Raw genomic sequence first — 14754 nt, forward strand, 5'->3', positions numbered from 1 at the left:
TACTAAAACTGTCCAGTGCCCTTAAGGCCCTGCATGATCTGCACATTTCCCTCCTGCCTACCCCCCATTTTCTGGCCTCATCTACCACCCCTCCTTTCTCTCACTCCTTTCTGCATTTACCAATCTTTTGGCTATTTTTCCAATAACACTTCCTGCCTTAGGGCCTTTGCACCCGCTGTTCCCTCTACTTCAAATGTTCTTCCTCGAAGTGTGTGTGTGAAGTGACACAATTCACTTCCTTATGGAATTAGAAAGGCTTTCTCTGAATGCCAGATACAAAAGGCACAGCCCTGCCCCACCCCTACTTTGCTTCATTTTCCTTTTTAATGGCTATCGCCAGCTGCCAGAGCCTGTAACTGTTTATTGTGTCTCCCCCTCCTCCACTTCCTTCCCCCAGATCATAAGCTTCATGAAGGCCTTCTGATCTTGTTTTGTGCACTGCTGCTTCTCCAGAGCCTATAACAGTGTCTGGCACAGAGTAGGCACTCAGGAAAAATTTGTTGAATAAAAGAAAAACAGAGAATGCATTTTCCCCTTCTCTACTGTTGCAAGGGGAAGAAGCTTTACTCTTTGAAGGTAACCAATGGAAACTCCTACCTTCCTTGTTCCAACTGGTCTCCCCAGTAGGCTCAATGTTCCTGGTGCTAAAATGCAAAAGCAGGGTAACCATGAGAGGTTTCTACTGATGATCCCCCCAACACAGGAAGGGTGAAGCAAACACATATCTTACACTGACTGCTGATCTCTCGTTGCCCACTGCTATGATCTGCACATTGCCCAGATGTAGGATGGCTGCCAGGATCTTAAAAACATCCATCTGAAAATCTTCCTTGAAACCTGAAAACAAAATTTTTCCCAAATTAGGAATACTGCATTTCTTCTCTTGCTCAGTAACTAGTAAGATAAACACCTGAATTCTCTCATGACACTCTAGTACCATCAGTGCCAAGAGCTGGGACAGGGAACAATGAGTAGACCCCAGGGAAAATCCAGTTCACTGTCTTTCTAGTTTGACGTGTGCAGACACACAATGTGAGCTGTACAACCCACCAGGTTTCCCTTTTGCTGTGGCTGCTAGGAAGTTCAACACAACAATTAGTATCTGAGTAATGACTTCATGTCGGGTTTCTGGGAGAACCAGCTCTCATTCATTCTGTGTGCTGTGCTTTCTTGTTAATTTTTTTTTTTTTTTCTTTTTTGCTCATAAGCTCTCTGGATGCTTTTTACGGTGGCTGCTGGAAGGATTTCATTTGCCCCTCCAGCTCTGCACCCTGCTCTCTGCCCCAGGGGACTGGCCTGTTTGGACCAAGGCAATGGGTTCTGGTGGGGTTTGACCAGTGGGGACCCTGGCAGGAGATCAGAGAGCAGGAGGAGACAGGTGCTGGGTACATCTCCCCATCTCTTTCCCTGCAAAGTTGCCTCAGGCTGGCTGTGTTGCCAACTGACAGAATGTTACTGTTCCGAGTCAGCGCTGACTTTCCCCACCCTTCCCTTCAGGCTCTGTGCCTGAACAGAAAGGGCTGCTGTTTCCAGGTCCCTACTGCTCCTCAGAGCCCCCTTAGCCCCACACAGTTTGTAGTTGCTCCCTTCATAAATAAACCCTCCTCCTTTTATCCTATTTGAATGTGCCCCATGTTTCCTCGATGGGACCCCAACCAATGTATGTGGAATATCACTTGTGAATGAAAAATGTTGCCTGCCATATCATCAAACAATGGGTGCTGTGGCCATCAGACCATCAGCCACTATCGCTGCCCACAATGGTGCACCCTAAGGGGATCCCGGATGGAGAAAAGCAGGATATGGGTCCTAGATAGCTAAGGTGCTATCAAAGGAATGATTTCAATGAACCCACACTCTTGTATCTTCCCATAAATAGAAAAGTGCTAAATTCCTTAATTTGAGATGTCTGGTTTTCTTTAATTAACAGTAATCTTTTGATGTTCTGACTTAAAACTCCTACATATCCTGGCTCCTCCCTTACCTCTTGGGAGCAGTCCCTCAGAGCTAGCTGAGAGGCTGTGTGCCAGGCTTAAGTCCTCAGTTTTGTCCTCCAAATAAAACATAATTCTCAACTTTTAGGTTGTGTACTTTTTTCAGTTAACAGGAGACCCTCGACTCCTCCAGCAAAAGAGCAGCAGGTCCTAAATGCCCCGTAAGAGCCACTGCAGCCACCTGCTGCTTCTGACTTGAGGACATCTGGACTATCTCAATAGCAGCTAGGTCACGTTCTTAAATAATTTCCAAACCTGGAGAGACTTCTCTCTACTAAGATCACACAAAATCAAAGTCATAAAAGATTTCAAACCTATGGGACCTAATGAAACTTCAAAGCTTTTGCACAGCAAAGGAAACCATAAACAAGATGAAAAGACAACCCTCGGAATGGGAGAAAAGATTTGCAAACAAAGCAACTGACAAAGGATTAATCTCCAAAATATACAAGCAGCTTATGCAGCTCAATATCAAAAAAAAAAAACCCAATCAAAATACGGGTGGAAGACCTAAACAGACATTTCTCCAACGAAGACACAGAGATGGCCAACAAACACATGAAAAGATGTTCAACATCACTAATTATTAGAGAAATGCAAATCAAAACTACAATGAGGTATCACCTCACACCACTCAGAGTGGCCAATCACCAAAAAATCTATGAACAATAAATGCTGGAGAGGGTGTGGAGAAAAGGGAACCCTCTTGCACTGTTGGTGGGAATGTAAATTGATACAGCCACTATGGAGAACAGTATGGAGGTTCCTTAAAAACCTAAAACTAGAACTACCATATGACCCAGCAATCCCACTACTGAGCATATACCCAGAGAGAACCATTAACTCAAAAAGACACATGCACCCCAATGTTCATTGCAGCACTATTTACAATAGCCAGGACACGGAAGCAACCTAAATGTCCATCAACAGAGGAATGGATAAAGAAGATGCGGCACATATATACAATGTAATATTACTCAGCCATACAAAGGAATGAAATTGGGTCATTTGTAGAGACGGGGATGGACCTAGAGACTGTCATACAGAGTGACATAAGTCAGAAAGAGAAAAACAAATATCGTATATTAACACATACATGTGGAATCTGAACAAATTGGTATAGACAACCTTATCTACAAAATGGAAATAGAGACACAGACATAGAGAACAAACGTATGGATACCAAGGAGGAAACGGCGGGGTGGGGGGGGAGATGAATTGGGAGATTGGGATTGACACATATACACTATTGATACTATGTATAAAATACATAACTAATGAGAACCTACTATATGGCTCAGGGAACTCTACTCAGTGCTGTGTGGTGACCTAAATGGGAAGAAAATCCCAAAAAGAGGGGATATATGTATACGTATAGCTGATTCACTTTGCTGGATAGTAGAAACTAACATAATATTGTAAAACAACTATACTCCAATAAAAATTTTAAAAAAAATTTCAAACCAAAATTACATGGAAGCCTCCAGTTCAATCTGAGTCCAGGCATCTGCAGCTGTTCCATTTCGCGCTAATGCCTACATTTGAAGGACAGACGATTCTAACAGAAATAAACCCCTGAGCATCACCATGATAAATGACAGGTAAGTGATGAAGAAAAGCAACTAAATATACAAAGTTTGGGAATCTGCTCTGGCACTCCCACTCTCTGTATGATCCATTGCTTACTTACCCCATGCTTTCCAAAACTGACAAAAGTGAAATAACAACTGCAAAGCAATGATGTCAAAGAAAGAACTGAAGACCTCACTTAAGTAATTACTTTTAGTAAGATAAAATCACTGCAAAAGCGCCACTGGCCTGAGGTAGATTTCAGTGAGAAACATAGTGGCCAAGTTTCTTGAGCCTGAGGTCCAGGATAGGTCTGTTTCCAGAGTATTCTTTCTGTCAGAGATCTTAATGGCTAGGCAAAGATCGAAGGATGAATTAAATGAGAGTCAGCAGAAGAACAAAGGAAATGAGCTCTGGATCAAAATGCACCCCCATTCTGCTTCCTCAGTGGGTAAACTGTGGCTAGCTAAAGTACCTGTGATATTGTGTTTTAAACTAAGTAGTATATACTTGGGCTTCATCCAGTTTCTTAACACACAGAACTTCTAAAACCCGGGCAACTTCCTAACTTCTGAGAGAGATTAAGATGTCTTTTGTTAATGAGGCAATTTTGGAATGCCCCTAGGTCATGTGAGGATGGGGGCCGGTTGCCAGGGGAAACAACCCTGTGATTGAGAGTTGGAACTTTCAGTCTCACCCCTCAAAATCCAGGGAGCAGAGAGGGGCTAGAAGTTGAACTAACTGCCAACGGCCAATGATTTAATCAACGGTGCCTATGTAATGAAGTCTCCATAAAAACCCCAAAGCACGAGGTTTGCAAGCCCCCAGGTGAACGCGTGGGGATTGTGGAGAGTGACACACTCAGACAGCATGGAAGCTCTGTGCTCCTTCCCACATACTTGCCCCTGTGTATCTGTTCCAAATGACTGTTCCTGAGTTCTATCCTTTTATAATAAATTGATGATCTAGTAAGTAAAATGTTTCTCTGAGTTCTGTGAGCTGCTCTAGCAAATTAATCGAACCCAAGGAGGTGGTTGTGGGAACCTGTGATTTACAGCCATTCGGTTACAATCACAGGTGACAACCTGATCTGAAGCGGGGTGGGCTGGGGGCGGTCCTGTGGAACTGAGCCCTCAACCTGTGGGATCTGAGGCTTTCTCCAGGTAGATAGTGTCAGAATTGAGGCGAACTGTAGGACACCCAGCTGGTGTCCAGAGAATCGCTTGGTGTGGGGACCCCCCCTCCCCTCCCCCTCCCCTCCCCCTTCCCCCCCAGCACACACTGGAATTGGGTCTCAGAACCATTTTAGTACCTCAGAAGCAGAGCCAGAAGGGAAAGCAAATGAAGCTCTGCAGCAGGCATTATCCTTCGTACTTTCTACATATCACCTCGTCTAATGCTTACAACAACTATATAAAGTACTAGTACTGTTCCCATTTTACAGAGGGGGAAACTAAGGCATAGAAGGGTTAGGGAACCTGCCAAAGTTACAATCACACCGGGTGTATCATGGCTAAGCAGTGTACCGCCAGTGACCACTGCAGTGTGTGAAAAGACCTGCGGAGTCATGAAGCTGCCTTAGCTCACCCCAGGGTGTATAAAAGTGATGGTTCCCTATGACCCTGCACCAGGCAAAGAAGTCTGAGCAGATCCCAGAAGTCTGCTTACTGGGCATGTTGTGAAGTGGATTTGTGTACTGAACTAGATGACCTCACTGCTAACCTTGTCTGTTTCTCCAAACTGTCTCCAGAGCAAACCACAGCAATGGACAAATCAACCAACAAGTACGTGTTTAGCAATTACATTTAAAAAAGGTTATCTGCCCAAATGTGTTATAAGCCTATGTATGATTCGTGTTGGGCAATCTGCCCTTGAGGGGGTCTCTGTCTAAGATGATAACACTGAGACACAAACAAGAGGACACAGCCAATGGGACAAGCAGTATACACGAGATATTCACATTGTTGGAGACATGCTATTGGATAGAACTTTCCTTGGGGATGCAATGGTCTTTATCTGTGCTGAACAATATGGCAGCTATTAGCTACATATGGTTATGAGCATTTGAAACATGTCTAGTACAACTGAGAAATGAATTTTAAAATTTATTTCATTTTAATTAATGTAAACTGTCACTTGTGGCTAGTACTTAACTGTGTTGGACAACGCAGGTTTAGAGACCATGAAATCAACACACAGCATGAGATTATTGGCTGTGGGGGTCACAGGATGATGGCAATCTCAAAGTTAGTGAGTTCCATGCATGAATCTACTCCACAGCAGCAAACAGACCTCCGAAGCCTGCTCAAACTTCTTTGCCTGGCCAGGGGTCCTCAGGGGACATCCATGTTTAAACGCACTGGGGTTGAAGCTTAGCTTCATGACTCCACCCACGAATCTTTTCACAAATTGCAAGAAAACTATAAGGAACCCATCAACTATACTCACTCTATCACCTAGGACAAGGGTCAGCAAACGTTTCCTTATTAGGCTTTGCAGGCTATAGAGTCTATGGCACAAGTACTCAACTCTGCCACCATAGCATGAAAACGGCCACAGATCATACTTAAATGAGTGTGGCTGTGTTCCAATAAAACTTTATTTACAAAACAGGCTGCAATCTGCCAACCTCTGGCCTAGGACATTTTTTAGTGATTCATACTTTGAGGTCATGCTTTCATTAAATGTGTACTGATCTCTCATTCTGATAGAGCACGCCACAGTTCATAAACCAAGAGACGTTACCTCTTAATCCTCACAACATCCCCAACAGCTACTGTGCTGGCTACTCTCCAACGATGACCCCCAATGCATTACCCTCCCATTGTTCATGCCCTGTGTAGTTTTCTCCCCGAGGGTCAAAGGTCTGAGTTGGCCCTATGCCTTGCTTTTGATTATTAGCACACAGCAGCAGAGATGCTGCACTGCTTCCGAGGAGGCTGGTTCATAAAAAAACCTGCAGAGTCCACCTGAGCCTGTTGGAACTAGCTCTGGGAGAAGCTAGCCACATGTGACCAGCATGCTGTGAGGAAGGCCACATGGAGGAAGAGAAATGCCCACCCAGCCCTCAATAATTCTAGCCATGCCAGCCCATGTGAGAGAAGAAGCCCTCAGCTGATCCAGCCCTTGCCACCATCATACGAGAATCCCCAAGTAAGAAGTGCCCAGGTGAGCCCAGTCAGCCCGGAATCACAAGAGATAATAATAAATTGTCATTTTAAGAAAGATAAAGTTCTTGTTCTTAGAGGACTCATAGCCATGTCCAATGCATGCACGTGGAGCAACATTAAGAGCTGCATATTGCTCTACAAAGATTTTCTTCTGTTCAGTTTAAGTGAACTTTGCAAAATTAAATTTTGTAGCAAAAAAAAGATCTGATCTTTTTAAAGTTAGAAGTTTTGTTAGAACGACTGATTAGGGTAGAAATTGAATGCTAGTTCATAAATTCCTGATGGAAAGTAAGAAGCCCAAAGTTAGACACTTTTTATTTGAAAGGTCTATCTCGAGGTTTTCACACAGTTCACATATTAGAATGAGAAGCTTCTACATGATTATTTCTTCTCTTTTAGGTATATCATTGTTCTCAAATATTCTCATTCAGATTTAGTAGGTCTGGGGTGATATCTAGATATTAGAATTTAAAAAAAAAATCTTCTCAGGTGATCTGACATTCTAGTATTCAGAACCACTGGCAATAAGTCACTGTTTCTCAAAGAGTTATACTCTTAGTTAAGATCATTTATTTATTTTTTAATAAAATTAATTATTTTTATTGCTTCTTCAAGGATATTCTTTTTTCCTTTTTTTTTTTTAATTGGGGTATGGTTGTTTTACAATGTTGTGTTAGTTTCTACTGTACAGTGGAGCTCCCTGTGCTATACAGCAGGTTCTCATTAGTTATCTATTATACATATTAGTGTATATGTGTCAATCCCCATCTCCCAATTCATCCCACCCTCCCAAGAATATTCTTAAGTAAAACTTTTTTTTTTTTTTTCTTTTTGCGGTACGCGGGCCTCTCACTGTTGTGGCCTCGCCCGTTGCGGAGCACAGGCTCCGGACGCGCAGGCTCAGCGGCCATGGCTCACAGGCCTAGCTGCTCCGCAGCATGTGGGATCTTCCCAGACCAGGGCACAAACTCATGTCCCCTGCATCGGCAGGCGGACTCTCAACCACTGCACCACCAAGGAAGCCCAGTAAAACTTTTTTTTTACTGTGAGCCCATGGAGGTGAAGAATACTTTGACTACTGCCATAATTTGGTGCCCCTTCCATAAGGTTTCTTTTTTTTTAAGGATTTTATTTATTTATTTTTTTGGCTGTCTCGGGTCTTAGTTGCAGCACACAGGATCTTCGTTGAGGCATCGGGGATCTTTTGTTGTGGCGAGTGGGCTCTTCATAGCGGCATGAGGGCTTCTCTCTAGTTGTGGTGTGCAGGTTTTCTCTTCTCTAGTTGTGGTGCGCAGGCTCCAGGGTGTGTGGGCTCTGTAGTTGTGGAGCGCAGCTTCAGAGCACGTGGGCTCTGTAGTTTGCAGCACTCAGGCTCTCTAGTTGAGGCACATGAGCTCAGTAGTTGTGGCACACGGGCTTAGTTGCCTGGTGGAATGTGGGATTTTAGTTCCCTGACTAGGGATCGACCCTGTGTCCCCTGCATTGCAAGGTGGATTCTTTATCACTGGACCACCAGGGAAGTCCCTGCCATAGGGTTTTTAAAATTATTTATTTATTCATTCATTCATTCATTTTTATTGGAGTATAGCTGCTTTACAATGTTGTGTTAGTTTCTGCTATACAGCGATGTGAATCAACTATATGTATACATATATCCCCTCCCTCTCACCCCCTCTTCAATCCCACCCATCTAGGTCATCATAGAGCACAGAGTTGATTTCTATATCTTTTAAGGGAAAAGCACCTTTTTGACCGCTTGGTCTCCAAATATGGTTTTTGACTGGCTCATCTTAAAATTAGAATTTATTAGGTGTCTTCAGAACACATGCATGCTGGGCATCCCAGCCTTTTTGGAGAAAATGGCCACTCCTGGGATAGGATGCTTTCACTTACCCAGTAGTGTGAAGGTCTTCTGAGTCTCTATCATGTTGGCTCTGTCATTCACGCCCTCAATGATGGTACTGCCCCCCATTCTCGTATAATTAAATTCTTCTGCACTCCCTGAAATCAAAAGTAAGGCTGTGATATCTGTGACACAGAAATTTGAACATACATGTACATCAGAAGCGAGAAGAAAAGTTCACACTTAATGTGCTATCTTAAGCACTTTACAAATGTCTTTCCACTTATTCCTTAGAATTCTATGTTGCTGACTCAGAAGCTGAGGCTCAGAAAAGTGAAGTGGCCTCCTCATGGACCCACAGCTGACCCCAGGGCAAGAATTAAAACACCGGCCTGACTCCAGAGAGCATGGTTTTTGTTCCCATACCTAATAATTTTATACAGCATTACTGAGGTTTACTGAACATACGATTAACTGTAGAAAACTTGATAAGTTTTGATAAACATATACCGTTATAAAAACATCACTATGGTCAAGATAATAACCATATATGCATCTAATATTTGAATAGTAGGGAAGCCTTCAGAAAGCTCTTCCATGTTCGCTCTTCACATTCTATTTGGCAGACAAGGCATGGATATTATCATTATATGAAATCTGAAGAAACTTAGATTCTACAAGTGCAAGTAACTTCTCCAGGATTAGGGAGTGTGCATTCAACTCCGAGACACTAGACAATTCTGTCTACCAACATGGCACAAACGACCAAGACAGGAAGGCCGAGATACCACCGGAGTTGGGCCATTTGCACGAACCGACAAATAGCTCATTAATTATGGTTATGATTAATAATGATTTTGAGTCATCAAGGAAATTCAAATTATGATAGAGGTACTCTGTCTCAGAAGACACGGAAATATGTCATAGCTGTTAGAAAAATGACCATCCAAGAAGTTCAGATAAAAAGAAAAGTTTGGGGACTTAGATCAGTAAGTCCCAGTGGTCAGAAGGCCTTCTTCAGGTAGTTCTAGATGGATGGACGACAATCACTCTGGAGCTTTGAAAAGAACCCTGGAGTTGAAGGGGTCCCCTATTCCTGGACTCCCTTTGCCCCTAACTAATCTATCTCCTTAGTTAAATGCATCAAGTCCACCCCTGGAACCCAAGGATCTTATGTTTTTGGACAGAATACTTTTTTTTTTTTAAAGTGACGATATTATAGGAAGATGAAATTAACCTAGAATTTAAATTCCTACGTAAAAAAGAGACTCTTCCACACGCCATGCATTACGTACCCAATTTAAGATGTTTAAATTCCGACTGCTGTGCAGATGCACAAAGCTGATAGAAAATGTGGTAATTTCGCTCATTTTCTGACTGTAAAATAAAGAAAAGCCCTGAAATTACACAAGCCCTTTACAAATGAAAATGTGAGGTTTTCAACAAGAGGGTCTTAGATGGCTAATCTGGATTGACAGTTCTGCTCTCATGGACACGGACGTCTACGTGTGTTTTTGCTGTAACCCAACTTCTTGCCTCCACTGGCTCACAGAGGGAGAACTGGTGGCCCAAGATCACCTTCCAAATAACCACCACAGAGAAAATGTTATTAAACGAAACGTTCTACGAAATGGAAATAATGTAGTTAGTACCAGGTGAAATTTTAAAGAAGCTCCCTGCAATACAAGGTTTACTGTTACTCTCCTTCTGGGCCAAAATGATGAGAGTTTTCTCCATTTTATGGACAGAAGCCTTTTTCTTAAACCCTGCCTCTCTAGATCTGATCCCATTCCCTTCCTGATACAAAAGCCAGTCTAACAGCTTTGTCTATTTCAAGTAGTCTTTGTGTTCTAGAAAGATAAACTTGATTTTTAAATGCTAAGGACTTACATGCCTAAAACTGAAAGTCATAAACTTTTCCCTCAACTATATAATTCCACTAATACTGCACCTACTCATCAATTTTCATTTTTAAGAAATAGAAAAAAAAATAACCCAAACTGCAAATGAAATATAGGAAAACTGTATTCTTCAAGTCACAGAACAATGTAGGTTTTCTAATGAATATATGAATGTGAACTATACTATAAAAGTTGGGGAAAAGGAAATTTAATATTTTTATCCTTACTTGAAAGACAACTCTGGATTTCTCCAGCAGGTAAGTTCTCATGTTGGCTCCTATAATTTGATTTCTCTCATCAAAACTGATTTCTGTGTATTTCCCAAACCGACTGCTGTTGTCATTGCGGGTGGTCTTGGCATTTCCAACAGCCTACAAAATATAGTAACAACATTAAAAAAAACCTTTGCATCAATATTATTGGAGCAGTTACAGTAAAATCCAGTCCTGTATGCTGGGGAAAAGTCTGATTATAGAGGGAGGCCGGGGGGCAGGGGCTTGCAGGGAATAAGACACATCCTTAGGTCTCCTCAGTCTCACCTCAAGGCTCTCCTCAGTCTTACTGGTAAGACACTGAGCAGGATCAGAAAACACACGGGTTCTGATGTTTTAAGACCCTAGGTTCCTTTTTTACTATCTGTGTGATGCTAGAAAAGTTATTTCATCTTTCCAAGTCTCAATTTCTCTAGCTGTAATATGGGGAAGTATGCATCTTACAGAGTTGGGAGAATTAAATGAGATAATATACAGTGCCTCAACTCATCTATGCCTAAAATATTAGAGATGCTCAACTCAAAGTCTACATCCTTCATCCAACCTTTATTTCTGTCCTTATCCCTTACCACTTCCCTACTCGAACTTTCTACTCAACCAAAAAACTGCCTTCTTCCATCCCTCCCACACTGAGCATGATTTTTTCCTTTTACTTCTGCTACTGAATTCTGTCTCTCCTCTTGCCCACCCTGCTCTCCCTTCCTGGGCACCTTCCATCTGGAAGTACCCCTACGCACACACGTCGCATTCCTGTCCAGGCCATCATGCTTTTGGACAACATGTATGTACTGGCAGGCAAAAGTAAACCAAAGTAGACATGGTCCTGCCTTCATGGAGCTTACAACAGCGGGTGAGACCAACCCTAAACAAATAACCACACAATATCATCCACTGGGCATTTAACAGGGTAGTGCTTCCTGACAACCTTTTTACTGCCATCTTGGATCATGATTTATCTTTCTATTCGAATTTAAAATATGTTATGTTAGAGGAGTCTTAAAACTTGGGGATTGGACCTTATTTTCATTACTTCCTGTATTATTTCGGCACAGTGGCTTAAACAAAATAGGTGGTCTAATAAATATTCATGGAGGATTTTGATTCAAGAAAACAGGGAGAAAGGGTCTAGGAATCTAACGTTCTTAATTATTTGCTATGCTTCCAAATAAATCCAAATCAATCCCCTTCCCAATTTGCAAGGCAGCCAGAGTTGGCCTCTGGGCCCTCTCGTGAGCTGTCAGATGCCCCTTCTTCCTTGAGGGTTGTCTCCTTACCCCTGGGTGCCATCGTGGTTGGCCTTGCCCACATATCTGAGCCAGTCAGTGGTGTGCTGATGAATCACCCTCGGGGAGGGGAGGAGGAACAGCCTGGATATGTGACATTTGCCAATTTGTAAGGTGTAAATACTTCCACCATGACTGATTTCAAACTACCAAAGGTTTAACAATAACTTGCAAAAGAATTCCTGAATGTTTAACAATCAGCTCATGAAAGTTGGTGCTGGTTTGGCTGGAGAACACCACTGGTCTTGGTGTACCAGTTGTCTCTGTGGTTGAGGAAATTTCCCCTGGGATATAAAGGTAAACAGGGGACTCCTGAAATCCTGATGGTGGAATTTCTAGCCCAGCAGGTAGAGGAGAGAGGGCTTGGAAGCAGCAATCTATGCCCCAATCTCCTTCAAATCCCACCGGAGAACAGACTTCCTTGCTCCTTCCCTACCCTCACTTCTTTGGTTTTTAAAGGAAGGGAACTCAAGTTAGCAAGGACAACATACAGGCATACCTTGAAGATATGGTGAGTTTAGTTCCAGACCACCGCAATAGAGCAAATGTCACAATAAAGCACGTCACACGAATTTTCTGGTTTCCCAGTGCAAACAAAAGTTATGTTTACACTATACTATAGTCTATTGAGAGTGAAACAGCATTATGTCTAAAAAAAACAATGTACACACCTTAATTTTAAATATTTTATTGCTAAAAAATGCTAACCACCATCTGACCCTTCAGCAAGTCAGAATCTTTTTGCTGGTGGAGGGTTTGAAATACTGCGAGAGTTACCAAAACGTGACACAGAGACAAAAGTGAGCAAATGCTGTTGGAAAAATGCACTGATAGACTTGTTCGATGCAGTATTGCCATAAACCTTTAACTAGTTAAAAGAAAAGAAAAAAAGCAATATCTGCAAAGCGAGGTATGCCTGTATACACGAACCAGCCCACTTCTCCATACACGCCTCTGCCTCTGTCCCCACTCCCCACCCCCACCGGGTACACACCTCAGTTATGGGGTTCGACGCCAGAACCTTGTCTTCCACGCGAGCATTAGTGCTGGACTTGCTGACGGTGGCGAAGTACCTCATGGCATAGCGAGCAGATACTGTCTTTCCAGCACCCGACTCCCCGCTTACAATTATTGACTGATTTTTATTATTTCTAAAGCAAATAAATAAAAGGATTTTTAAAAATATTCATTTCTTCCTATTAGGCAATATATACTCATCAAGAAAAATGCAGATAAGCCTGAAGAAGGGACTTTGTTTTATCACTTGAAAGTAACTCTTTTTAACATACCAGTGAATTTCCTTCTAGTCTTTTTCTCTGTGATTCTGCTGAACACACAGCTTTGTTTTGTGTTGTGTCCCCTGTGCTGAGAGTCCCCAAGAGCAATCCCAGATCAGTGATCCACTAGCAGGACTCACAGGACTCAGCACACATTCGCACTCATGGCTAAGATTTATTACACCAGAAGGATACAAAGCAAATCAGCAAAGGGAAAAGGCATACATGGCCAAGTCCAGAGGAGGCCAGGTGTAAACTTCCAAGAGTCCTCTCCCAGTGGAGTCACACAGGATGCACTTACTTCCTCCAGCAACGAATTACGACAACACACGGGAAACACTGTCTACCAGGGAAGCTCAACAGAGACTCAGTGTCCAGGGTTTTTACTGGAGGCCGGTCACATAGGCATCCTCTGCTATCACACACCAAAATTCCAGATGCCCAGAAGGAAAGCAGATATTCAGCAGGACCACATTGTTCACACAAACAGTTTAGGTGCAGTGAGCCACTCTTAGCAATTAGGAAATGCTGAGAACCTTCCTGAAATCCAAGTTCCCAGAGGTTTGCCACAGGTCAAACCTGCAAGCAGGTTTCTAAAGATAGCAGTCTCAAGCCTATGTCAACTCCTTTCTGTATATCCCCACTTAAATATAAAAACATTTTAAAGACATCTCTTGGAGAGCAATTACTTGAAATGTGCTTGGGAACATGTGTGCTCCATAAGCCAACATGCTCTGTTACACAACTTAGAGATCTTAAAAAATGCATTAAACTTTTTGTGTCATTAGATCATGATGGCAGAACCTTATTATAGTTGCTGTCCTAGCACCACTTATGTGCCAGGTGCTTGGTGAAAACTTTACAAGGATTCTCATTTAAGCCTCACAAAAATCCTATGCCACATCCTGTGTATCCATTTTACAGATGAGTAGAACAGTGACTCAGCGAGGCACAGAACACACAACCTCCCTGCGAACACTGGAGCGGACCTTAGAGAGACAGCTCCTGGCCTCAGTGAGGAAGCTAAGATGCTCAGGAGGTGAACGACACTCCCAGCGCCCCTCAGCTGCACGGAGTGGGACTGGTGTTACTAAAGCTGGGCTCTCCGGACTCCTAGTCTAGCATCAGCAAGTCCAGCAAGAGCCTGCCTTAGGTTCGGTTCTGCTATTACAGTGAGACAGACCTCCAGAGGAAACTGGCTCTTCAAGCTTGAACCTGGCTCAGTCCTGCAGCTCTAACGAGCTCATGCTACTGACACCCAGGAGCAGTCCTGGCCTGTCAGGCTCTGAACCACACAGACTCTAATCTTGCAGATGCCCTGGAGACCTGCAGGGGCCAGGGTAAATCCCAGAACCACGGGTGTTTTAGCACTGGAAAGAACCTTGCTGTGGCAGAAGCCAAGGTAACTGGCAAATTTTTTTGGAACCTCCAGGATCTTTCATTTT

General features: G+C 43.0%; 1 protein-coding gene across 1 annotated transcript in view; it reads right to left on the bottom strand.

Moving 5' to 3' along the window:
- The window catches only part of MYO5C (myosin VC), a gene marked incomplete at both ends in the record, with an annotated part of 118278 nt that overhangs the window by 83047 nt on the left and 20477 nt on the right, over positions 1 to 14754 (bottom strand). Inside the window, 5 exons of the mRNA XM_082837233.1 lie at positions 731 to 837; positions 8627 to 8734; positions 9872 to 9953; positions 10705 to 10848; positions 13027 to 13183. Of these exons, the coding sequence (XP_082693359.1) occupies positions 731 to 837; positions 8627 to 8734; positions 9872 to 9953; positions 10705 to 10848; positions 13027 to 13183 (598 nt within the window). The remainder of the gene's footprint in view (positions 1 to 730; positions 838 to 8626; positions 8735 to 9871; positions 9954 to 10704; positions 10849 to 13026; positions 13184 to 14754) is intronic.

The sequence above is a fragment of the Leucopleurus acutus genome (genome assembly GCF_964270905.1).
Source record: "Leucopleurus acutus genome assembly, chromosome: 1".
NCBI lineage: Eukaryota > Metazoa > Chordata > Mammalia > Artiodactyla > Delphinidae > Leucopleurus > Leucopleurus acutus.